Here is a 12717-nt window from a genome sequence, read left to right on the forward strand (position 1 = left end):
GTCGCATCAGGTGAAGGATTTGACGGGAAGAAGAGAGGAATGGCGATTACTCTACCGACAAGAGCGCAGCTCTTAAATATATAGAGAGAGACGGTCGAATTGAGTACCTCCTCCTTTTCTGAAAACGGCAGAAATTAAAATAAAAGTCGTCTGCCGTCCACTAGCAGTGGTGGCGAATGGGAATAAAACGTAGTGAATCATATTCTTTGTCGGAATAATTAGCAAAATTTTGCAAAAGGTGGACAGCGGGAATAATCACTTTACATGTTTCTCAAAGCAGTCATAATAATAAAAGAAAAAATATTCTTACAAAATTTATTTTGAAATAAAAATAACATCAAGCTTTTAAATTGACAATTCATGTGAAAATTATATTATAATTTATTTATGAGCACATTTTCACATTAGAAAGAAGAATTTCATTACTTCACATACGAGTATAACAACAATCAAGAATTAAAATCTCATGTCAACAGTCGCCTCAGCTTATGTATGAATCTAACACTGAAAGTAGGTACCAAACAGCATCGTAATAAATAAAATAAATTCTCGAGAGCACCGATTTATAAGGTTAAATTAAATACCAAACATTGAAAAACACGATGTTACAAAAATAGAAACTGTCATGTAATATTTAAAATCAACCTATAAAAATATAATTTCAATGGTACAAAAAGTAAAATCTATTGGAATTGATCATTAACTAGTGAAAAATAATTGTTTATTTAATTAAAACGCAAAACTAAAATGGAATTTTCATCTTTTAATGTGTATGAACACACAGTACTTATACCTTATCAAATATTTATATAAACAACATTTATCCTAAACATTTTTTTACATTTTAGGAGATATTTTTACAACCCTGTATCCACTATACGTTACGACATAACGTTGCAGTCTAAACGGATGTAGGTTTTATAAAATATTTCGCACAGTCATTTTTATACATGCTTAATAATTTACCACACAGTTACGATAAATTGAATATAATGTACTCGTTGAGATATTGAATATACGTTTATAATAATTCACATCTATCGTTACAATTATCATAGACAAGAGGTCACTACACGGCAACAGTATAAAATAAATGCTGTTAGACAGTCTGTAGATGTTTGTGCTTAGACAGACGAGTGTGGTAGACTAATGGAGGACAAGGAAACGAAGGGAAAGACACGGTTACACGAGCTCAGAGCTAAGCTTAACTCACACGCAACACTTTGAAACTGGACCAGATACAGAACGGTGAATTGTATTGCAGGAAGTTTCATTTCTAGCTGAAATAACGACCGCTTTTTTGCGTGCGTACCTGGCACCGATTTACAAATGTGGTTCGAGAGTGTTCCGTCTGAGTTAAGCGTAAGGAGAGGGAGTCATAGTTTACGAACTAAGAGTGGACATTCACTTGGCCTTGGCGGCGGGCTGCCGCTGCCGCAGCGTCTTGTTCGTGTTCTGGTCCACCTCGGGCAGGTCCGACTCCTCTACTGGGGGCTTCTCTTTCTTCACTGTAAACAAATGTCACAAAATATAATGAAATATGTGAAGATAACACACGTCTCCACGCACGCCGTCACGTCCCGACCTCTGCGTCTTTGTCGTGGTGCGTCCGTCCGACGGGTCGTGTGGCCGTAGTGTCGGATCACACGCCTGTAATCCCTATTCAAATCATGAGCTTCGTACAAGTCATCAAAGATTACTTACCAGAGCTACATACAAGTAATCATGAGTCAACCAAAACTTGTTAGAATAATAAAAACCAGAAAAAGAGTACGGATTTCATTGATCAAAACTAGTCGGTATATAAACAACAAGACATGAAATAATATTTAGAAAAGTGTACCTACTTTTATGTTTAAAATTAGATAAGATACAAAATATTTTTTACGTAAATTAAATGAGAAAATACCTTTTTCTTTTCTAGGTTTCTCCTTCTTCTCCTTCTTGGGTCGGCTCGCCGCCAGCGCGCGGGACTCCTGCCTCTGCTTGATCGTCTCCGATATAAAGTTGAACATTAGGTAAACCTGAAAACGAATATCATATTTTAACATTGAAGGAAGCACTTCTTGCTTAATTGGCCCATTCTATTACGCAATTTTAATTAATGAACGTGGAAATTAATTAGCATTCGTTTGTATTTGGAAAATCGATGACTGCTGAGGGAAAACATGGGCATTTTATTAGTCGAATATTCGTTTGAATGCGAGCCACGAAACATCAATTAAAAATAAAAACATTTCGCTAACTACTTGTTTTCTAACTGATGTTATTTTAAACTGTTTATCAACAAAAGCTTAATTTATCTTATCATATTAAATTCAGTATGCCTCATGTCCTGTCGTTCCTGCCCTGCCAACTGCACGCGGGAGGACTTGATGCTGGCTACTGACAATGCCACTTCAGTAGCCAAATACTATATAAGTCTGCCATCGAGTCAAAAAGAAGATATTAAATTCAATGGAACAAGCGTTTTCCTACTTCAATGTGACGTCACTATGTGGTGGACAGTTACCTGGAAGGAGACGAGCAGCGAGAGCGCGGCCACCCGCAGCAGCAGCGGCGCCGGCCCGGCCAGCCCGAAGTAGAACGTGAGCACGCCGAGCACCAGCGAACACAGCCGCACCGACACGAACACAGCGCCGTTGATCACGCTCAAAACTAAATAAAACATACCACATTACACCATGAGGCATTTCGATAGGATACCGGTGGACGAGTCTGCTAAGCCGTACTTCGTCGCACTCAAAATATTGACGCTCCCGCTCTAATTCTACAAATAGCAACCTACGCACGTGCTAATCTGCACCTATTCAGGACGAGAGGTGAGAATGGGAGGCAAGGATTGCGATACGGGAACCGCCTTAATACCATCCAGCATCGACTGGCGAAGGCAACTCGGACCATCCACGCCATGAGCCCGCACGTTTACAACAGGCTTCCGGAATCCCTTAAAGAGGCTCGAAGCACGGCATCTTTCAAAGTCCAACTAAAACGATGGCTCGTCGAACAATCGTTCTATAGCTACGATGAATTTATAAATCGGAATTGATGGAATTATATATTGTTAGTAATTACGATAAATATAGATATTATTACTAATTTATTACGTATTGATTTCAGTACTTATTAATTTATTTATTTTTATTGATATTATTTTTAAGACTATTGTCTAATGCATTCTGTATGATGTATAATGAATATTATGAATAAATGATTTGATTTGATTTGATATTTTATTCTCCGACTATTTGTGATGACCGACGTATCCTCATTTCAGTTATTCATACATAACATCACGCCTACTACCCCTTAGGGTAGGCAAAGTCAACGGAATTAGACGTAGTAATTAGTGGTGCGTCAGGATCGTAGAAAGTGGAATTCCGTGGTCTCAACAGGAAACAGGCGAGAACTTATGTGCATTCATCAGCCTACAATGTCCTAACCAAATTGGATACAATCAATGTTTTTAATTTAATAATGTAATTAAAGGCACATCTCAATTATTGCACTCTACTCTTGTATTTGTGATGAATGTGGAAGCATAAGTATGACAAAATCAAACGCCATGTAAACTCATTTGCTGCTTACCCGGGCAAGGAATAGGCATGATTTTTAAATATGTAACAAGTAATTAATCAACAATCTTCTAATCAAGTACACATACATACATACATAAACTCACGCCCGTAATCCCTAATGGGGTGGGCAGAGCCACAAGTAATCAAAGACAACTTATAGCCACTGTTGATACGTCGTAAGCTGGATATGATGAACCTTATGGTGATAAGGGATCAGCCTATCGCCCATAACATTAGTCCATCATGTTAGAGGACACAATCCCTCTGTCGGTTCTAATCAAGTAATGCTAAGAAAAACAGCCAAATATCCTAAATATTTCATTACCATACTTAAGACTATAAAATAAATTACTCAACAAATATAAAACATTATTCCATAACAGCTACTTTTGTGTAAAATATTGGTGAAGAATAGAAACGGCTGTTCTAACAACGATTGTTTAACATAAGTGAAAACACAATATGTTAAAAAAACATCTGTATAACTCAAATCGACCTTGATAATGGAACAAGTTTTTGCTACGGTAATAAGGGCAGAAATTCTGTAATGATCTTAACGCATATGTGCAGAGCGAAAAAAAATTACAACAATACACCCCATTCCCATTCCCATTCCCCATTTAGCAAAAGCTTTCCCCCGGATTTAATGTTCCACCTTGATTTGAAACTGTCCTTGTCTCAAGTAAGAGTCTGTACATATTATAGTGTAATTTGCTTTATTTTATTTTTATTTATTTCTGGTTGTACCATCCTGCATTCAAGTCTGGATGCCTGGAAGAAATCGCTTTAGAGCAATAAGGCTGCCTAGGTTGTACTGTATCCATGTATTGTTTGATCGTTAAAAGTAAGTTCTGTGCAATAAAGTGTATTTGACTATGTATGTCTTACTTTTGTCAAGGAAGTCCTCTCGCTCGCCGCGCAGGATGGTGTTGAGCCTGTAGGTGTGCGCCACAAACTCAGCCAGGGAATGAAGCACCACCAGACATACTCCCACACGCTGGAATCTGAAATCAAGATTATTTTGTTGTATACTATATTATGTCACGACGAGTTCTGACCAGCAGGGCTAACATGTGCAAGGTGATAAAATCATCGATAGATTCAATAATTTTGTCGAAATCGATAAGTTTGTTTTTTTCCCTAACAAGCGCGTTACGTAATTTTGTTCGTATTCTTACAGAACGACTTGCCTTATTTGGGTTCACATATTAGCACCAATCAACTAAACGATATAATTATATCGTCAGAATCGATAAAATGACCGTGACAAATTTTTATCACATTGCGCAAGTTAGCCCTACTGGTGTGCGCGTGAAAACGCAAAGGGCGGCCCAAAGAGACCTTGCGACCCTCGGTTGGCCGGGAATTAAAACTCGACATGTCATAGGGGCAAGCTATAGATGCTGCAAAGATCGCGCAGAGTAGAAACTCTCACTCACTGTCTGTTATTCGAGCCCTGCATCCCCACAGAGGATAAAAGAATTAGAAGCAGAAGAAGACTATAATGGTTATACAAAGCAGTAAAGTGTCAAACAGTCATAATCAAATAGTTATCTAAGTAACCAAGCTGATTAAACAAAAATAACAAAATGAATTATATGAACAAATATTAGGATACAATTGGGATATAGTCTTGTGCATATGTTGTGTTATCGAAGAAATAAATAAATGTTAACAGAACATTTTCTTTTTTCTTTTAAACTAAAGTAATAAAATAAAATAACACCACAACTAACTAACCGCCGCATAACTAGAGTAATTGGTCATATTATAGTTGTCTGTATTTTTATTAATGTAAAATTGTAATACTATGTTCAATAAAGATTTTTTTTTTTTTTTTTTTATTATTAAAATAGCACTTACTTGAAACTGTAAGCAACGGCAATGAAAGCGAAGGCGGTGGCGGCCTGTCGGATGCGGCCGGCCCACTCGTCCTTCTTGATGCGCTGGAAATACAGCTCGGGGATGGTGTGCAGCCAGTACGACGCCTGCACGATCCACCACAGCTTCAGTAGGAAGCTCATCGGGTGGTTGGGATAGCCTATGCAAGATATCTTATGTTTGAAACTATATAATAAAGAATAGCCTTTATTTCAGACATCTTAAAATTGAACTTCTATGGGCACAATGAGGAACTTTCCAGGCCATGTTCCCGAAAAAAGAAAAAAAAAATTGTTGCTTGACATTTGGAAATTGTTTTTATTTTTATCAGTATAATAATGGGTGGAAAATGTGTTATGCCTGGGTATAATAACAAAGGTCATCTTTTATACCCAAAAACAAAGATAAAAGATCCATATGTCATGAAATTAGAAGGTTAAACAAAGCCAATATTGTACAGTGCCATCTATATTTTTTGGGGGAAGCGACCTGGAAAGTACCTCATTAATATTTAATGTTATAATTTCTAACTTATCAAATCTACTTTGAATATCCAATCACCCCATATCAACAACCAAAACATAAAAGCTAATTATTTTTCATCCATACTCAAAACATGGCCATAATAATATTTTAAACTACCATTGAACGTATTTTATAAACAGAGGTTGAAAAATTGCACTGGGGTGACCCTTTGTTCACATAATTTTTATACTATTATTCATTGCTCATATTTTATTTATTTATATTAATCACAATTGGGTAGTTTCCTAAGTCAAAGATAAATTATGAAATTCTGATTTCTAACTAAAAACAGATTTAAAGGTGACAAAACACATTTTCCTTTTTCTATGTAACTTATTTTTGAATTATAATAAAGAAAACTTTAATAATAAGTGCGACATTTATCACGTTTTTGTATGACGTCACAATTTTCCTACAAATTCCATAGTCATTTCATGTTTTGATGTTTAGTAAAAAGTAACAGATTTGACTAGTTGTAAACTAGCCTATTCATAATCATTACTACTAACATTGTTCCTACTAATACACTTTATTCATGAATTGTATTCTTACACTTTCTCAACAAAATATGGAAAAATCATCACCCAATCTTGGAAATGTTATAGTTTAGGTTAGTACTGTGACACCATGTATGCATGGCTCCGCTATAGCAGCATCCAATTGCATGTTGTGTGTTATCCTTGATAACAACTTTATGATGAATAATATAATTGTCAGTGTAACAGAGGAATTACTCAATTAAGAAAAAAAAAATGAAAATTACATTTATGAATAGATGAATATTATAAAAAGAAAATTGATGATTATGAGAAAAAATGGTGTGAAAAATTAAAATAGGAAAAACATTTTATGTCAGCCAATATGAACTCATTACACTCATATAGGTATGTCATACATACATATATAAAACTGTTATTGATAAGCTAATGGTAACTAAGATAAAGAATTATGTAATGTATTGATTGATAACAAACTTCTTTATTACAATGTATGTGTGTGTATAATGTTTTTAATGTGTATTTATCTAAAGAAGGATACATATCGTCACTGGAAAGGCAAAATTACGTAAGCGCCAAAATAGGTATTTTGGGTTTTTTATATATTCGGAATCAGCGTTTCATTCTGCGTCGATCTGTCTGGGTAGCATTGCGATACGAGCACTTTTTTGGCGCTTACGTAAATTTAAAAATAGTTGACTTTTTTCAATTCCAGTTTCTTAAACGACAAGATTTTGGTGTTTTTTTCGTGACTGGTGTATAAGTAATATTGTGTTCCTATATAATAACTACATATTAACTTTAAGTAAATTTGGCATTCTATAGTTTGAAAAGTATCATTTTATTAGTAATTTTGGACTACTGAAAATAAAAAATAGACTATGTATAAGTCATTTTTATTTACAGCTTTTAAAATAAGTAAGGCGTATAAGAAAATAATGTCTTAGCATGTTTATGCAGTGAATGGCGAATAAGTAATTTTGACTTACAGTATTTAGAATAAGTAAGGCGTGTACGTAAATTTGCCTTCGCATTTTTATGCTGTTATTAAGCAAGTTTGTGGGCTAGCAGTAAGTTTCCCAGGAAGTTATTTTTAACAATAGATCTAAAAGTAAAACTATTTTAGAATTGATTTTATAATTTATTAGCGACCCGGCTTTGCTCGGATGCAATGCTGAGGAAAAATGAAATTATTTACGACATCACATTAAAATCCTCAAAAATAACAGTATTTCTACACTATTTATTGGATGTTATTATACATAAGTACCTATAAACTTTCCTCTTGAATCACTCTATCTACTAAAGAAAATTGCATCAAAATCCGTTGCGCAATTTTAAAGATTTAAGCGTACATAGGGATATAGGGACAGAAAAAGCGACTTTGTTATACTTTTTAAGTTCTGTCGTTTGCATATTTAGCGCCAATTTTGAATTGAGAACTCAAAATTCAAATTTGTTGGAATTTCGAATATCAAAACAATTGAAAGCATAAGGATTAATGCAATTTTTTAGTCACAGCGTTGGTTTGAATCTGTCAGGTCACGTCCGAAAATGAATCTTACAAAGAAAAATTTTCTATAACTTTCGAAGAGGCCTACTGCGACTTCAGTGTTTCTAACAGTTAAAATCTCTATTCCACGATGAAGTGCCATGTCTGCGAACCATCGAACGCTGGTATTTAGAATTCGAGCGTGGACAACCGCCTTCACTGAAGATAATATCGTTGCTGTGAGACAACTAATCCTCAAAAATCGTCATGTGACATACCGAGAATAGAGGCGTTATTAGGCATTTCAGGGACAACCATTTAAACGATATTGCATGAGGCACTTGGTGTGAGAAAACTAGTTTGCCGTTGCATCCCGCATTTTCTGACGATCATAAGGTAGCCCGCGTCAGATGGTGTAAGAAAACTCTTCAGAGGTTCAACCGAGGAGAGTCAAATCACGTGTACGACATCATCAGTGGTGACGAATCTTGGATGTATGCTATTATCCTGATTCCAAACAACAATCCACAGTTTGGGTCTTCCAAAACGAGTCAAAGCCGACTAAAGTTGTTCGCTCTCGAAGCACTTCAAAGAAGATGGTGGCTACCTTCGTGGAGAAAATCGGTCATGTTGCGACAATTGCACTTGAAGATCGTAGGACGGTTAATGCGGATTGGTATACCGGTATACCACAATTTGTTTACCACAAGTCATCGCCGAACATCGAAAATCTAACCCAAAGCGACGCATGATGATGCGCAGGAGTGCAGGATGCTGCACCATGAAAACGCAAGCTCACACACCGCTCGTCAAACGATTATTTGAAGCAGGAAAACGTAGAAATTCTTGACCATCCTCCATACAGTCCTGACCTAAGCTCCAATGATTTCTTTACATTTCCTAAAATTAAAAAAGAAACTCTTCGCGGTCAAAGGTTCCAGTGCGGTGAAGAAGCGGCCAACGCTTTCAAGTCAGCCATTTTGAACACCTCTACTTTGGAGTGGAATAAATGTTAAATAATACCTGGTTCGAGCGAATGGAAAAGTGTATTAAACTTCGTGGTAAATACTCTTAAAAACAATAAGGGGAATTATTGAGGAATTAAAAAGACTTGACCCTTCCAGAGACTTGACTCGACTTAGAGCCACGTATGCTTGTCCTAATTCAAACAATTTTGAGCCCAAATATACTACTGCATGGTCGACTGTGCTTCCCTGCATATGATATGTTATGTTAGTGGGCTCTGTTTTCCGCATTTAGACTCTAAGGCGGCCCATTATGCGTGTAATTGTTGACTACGTAAGCCAACCTATCTCCTTCCAGAAGCTCAGTAGCCTCCTGGGGATTTCACAGGCTTCGCGGAGCGACCCCACCCAGCGATCCACTGTGCTGCCCTGCATATTATGGTCGGTGGATGCCAATGACAAAATTAAGGGCAACATCCTTCTTTCAGTCATTTTGTAATATCGTCCATCTTGGATTTGAAATTTTGACATAATGACAGTATTCTACTAGTGTAGTCCTATCTTTGATACCCATATTGAGGGGGTTGTGGAAAAATATGTACCTAGTCCGCTATTTTGGAACGGCGGCCATCTTGGATTTTAAATTTTGACATAATCACAGTATTCTACTTGTGTAGCTATTTCATTTGATACCCATATTGAGGGGGTTTGGAAAAATATGTAATCCCCCATTATGTACCGGCTGCCATCTTAGATTTATAATGTTATTGATTTTATTATATTGTATTGACATCGGAATTAAAGGTGCGTACCAAATTTCAGATCAATCTGACAACAGGAAGGTACTTAAATTGCAATATCTAATTTTGATACAAATATACCGCACGGACAGAGACCATGGGTCATTGGTGGTTCATAATAGGTAGTATGGCACCTTGGAATCGGAACGTCCGTATACGTTCTGTCTTTGAAAGTGTTAAAAAGAAACTTTTACAAACAGATAACGGGTTGTACGCTATTATTTATATTTTATGAAACTTTATTTCTGGCACTTCAGTATTTTAATAGCCATTTTTATAAATCAATTGAAGTAATAAGTAGTTTAAGGAGGTATTAAGAATAATTATTTGTCTCTTACGTCTTTTTACCCATGTAAGATATTACAAAAACTTACTTTATAGAATTTTTGGTGAACTGACATAATCAATCGATCACTTTTTAGGCAATTTTTACATAATGAGAGCAGATGTGTAAAAGTCGTTACAGTAACTTTTACTCCGCTAATATTACAGTATTATTATATTTAAAGAAATATTGTCGTTCTCGTATGCATTGTCGTAAGAGCTGTAAGTAATTTTGCTTCCAAATAATATTTTAACCAGATGGCGGTTAAGTAAATTTGCTTTACTGTAAACTGAAGTCATTTTTACGTAAGCGCCACTATATCCTAAAATAGCAATCCAACTGTTATGATATGTATTGCTGGACATAGAAAATTAAAAAACAATGTAACCTTACATTGACATCATCTAAATTGGATAATTGGGTAAAAAGTTATGATAAAAAAACGAAAAAATGAAACTTTAAACGGCTTTTTCTCGAAATGGCCTTTTGGCGCTTACGTAATTTTGCCTTTCCAGTGACGATATAGTTTTGGCAATCCTAAAAGGAATTAAGGATATGTAATTGTGTAGCACTAAAGCTTTAATTTTCTTTGTAAATTTATAATTAAATTGTTAAAGAGTATATATAATCAGCTAAAATAGAAAGTAAATCTCATTAGTTAACTAGAAAACAATAAATTATTGCAGAAATTTCTTGTAATTGCTTTGCACAGCAATATGGAAATATTTGAAAGTAACAAACTTAAATACCATCCAGCTCTTATATCTATTGAAACAAAGCACACCAAGTTGTATTTTAAATCAGATTGAAGACAAGATACCTAGTCACTTACCATCCCACAGAGATGAAATGTTGAAGATGAATCCTTCTCGGAGAATAGCGTCACCTCCCCATAGGAAAGTTACAAGATGGAATACCAGCATCTGACCAGACTCATTTAGAGAACTTAATCTTGACTTCGAGAGGTGGAATTTCTTTGAGATTTTCTGTAGGAGTAAAAAATATCAAATATAATATACAGTTAGCAAAGCAAATATAGAAAGTACATGAATAAAATAGACTAAATGTTTACTTACATCCAAGAAATATTCTTGTAGAATGGCATGCATAACGATGCATACAAGCGAGTAGAAAAACACTGCACACAGATCCTTCCAACCAGCTTCATAAAGGAATGGCTCGCCTTTTGGCGCCTCCCTAGTAGGCTCCACGCCACTAACATTGTGGTGTAGACTGATGAAAAAGCTCGCAATTGGAGTCGTCGCCTGCAAGATCCACATAATACATTCAAACACTGAAATATATACAATATTGTATACCAATCTTCGGCTTACGTGGCACCTTCTAAATACATACCTGTACCATCAGTCCGACCAAGAAAACCATAACCACACATGATACTATATCCGCATGGTTCTGAATAACAAATTCATGGCTAAAAATAGGTGGGTTCTTGTTAGATTTCCTTCCAATTGCAGGTTTTACACCCATTTTTCCCGGCAACAACCTGCGTCTGAAAATATTAGCACGTACACTGAATTAGCTTGTCTTGACAGATGTAACCACAATTACGACTTTTGAGCAGATATTCTACAACTCCGTACCAATTAGCAGCCAATAAGAATATTATCCCACAAAAATATTTCTGACAGAAATTCTGACCGACGTGACAACTTTCACTTGCTACGCGGTGAAACGTCAACCGTTTGTTTGGTTGTGTTGGCACCCGAAGTAGTCAATAATTCTTCTCTTTAATAAAATTAATTATTTTATATTATTTGTCACATAACGTGTTGTTGTAAAATTAAAATATTTTTTATTTAGGTAAGTAATAATATAATTTAGAAAATTTAGTAAATTAGAAAAGTATAAGTACAAAATAAATGTCATCCGGGAAATACTTTAGTTTATGGTGCAAAGTATACGTAACTATATACGTCAATAAGGTCTTTTCGTTTCATTTCGTTTAGACAAATCAAAAAGCAAGTTTTATTTCCACCTTTTATTTATAGACAAAGGAAGGGTGAAGAAGGTAACAGGAGGGATGATCCGGGATGAAGCGTTGTATACAATTATATTTATCCTTTAGGGATAGACATAATATATGCAGCCTAATTTTAGTACTCCAACTGTCTAACACCTTTATGTAGTTTAAGTTTTTTCTGCTGGCTCGTAATCCGTAATAATAATGATATTGAGCGTTTTTTAAATAGGATACCTATTTGAAAATACTACCTGTTGCAAAGTTAGATAAAATCTTTAATCTTTATTTTTACGAACATGCATGCTTAACTCACAGCATCATGATGAAAAGCCACACGAACAGGAACTCGTACATTAATAAAATATAGATATTGCAAGATTCAATAAAATTCCCAACTTGAGCATTAATGTCATACAAACACATAGGAAAATCAATCACTGATACTATTTATATTTACTAAAATGTAAAACAGCATTCATTTCATACGGTAGAATACCGGCTGCGTGCGTCAGCGATTCACGCAGAAAACGTACGTAATTTCCTCGCGCTTGTCGGTCTTTGTGCAAAAGACTATTTCGTGTATCGCGATTCCAATGCCCGTATTCTTTCTCTAAGCCCGCGACAAACGCAGACACTGATATCTGACGAGTTAGGCAAGATGGACGTCGAA

At 35.6% G+C, this 12717-nt stretch overlaps 1 protein-coding gene and 1 long non-coding RNA gene across 2 annotated transcripts; one reads left to right on the plus strand and one right to left on the minus strand.

Annotated features, from left to right (window-relative positions):
• Positions 1-301: 301 nt before the first annotated feature.
• LOC126377828 (translocating chain-associated membrane protein 1) lies at positions 302-11788 on the minus strand. The gene is made up of 9 exons (XM_050025764.1): positions 11668-11788; positions 11420-11576; positions 11140-11328; positions 10896-11049; positions 5442-5619; positions 4467-4582; positions 2513-2658; positions 1910-2024; positions 302-1508 (listed from the first exon to the last, which is right to left on the minus strand). The coding sequence occupies exons 2-9, from the start codon at positions 11552-11554 to the stop codon at positions 1405-1407; spliced, it is 1137 nt and encodes a 378-aa protein (XP_049881721.1). The 5' UTR covers positions 11555-11576; positions 11668-11788; the 3' UTR covers positions 302-1404.
• Positions 1882-3224, plus strand: LOC126377943 (uncharacterized). The gene is made up of 2 exons (XR_007568020.1): positions 1882-2018; positions 2323-3224. It is a non-coding gene; the product is annotated as an uncharacterized LOC126377943 (long non-coding RNA).
• Positions 11789-12717: the final 929 nt, after the last annotated feature.

This window comes from Pectinophora gossypiella, chromosome 2 (genome assembly GCF_024362695.1).
Source record: "Pectinophora gossypiella chromosome 2, ilPecGoss1.1, whole genome shotgun sequence".
Classification (NCBI taxonomy): Eukaryota; Metazoa; Arthropoda; class Insecta; order Lepidoptera; family Gelechiidae; genus Pectinophora; species Pectinophora gossypiella.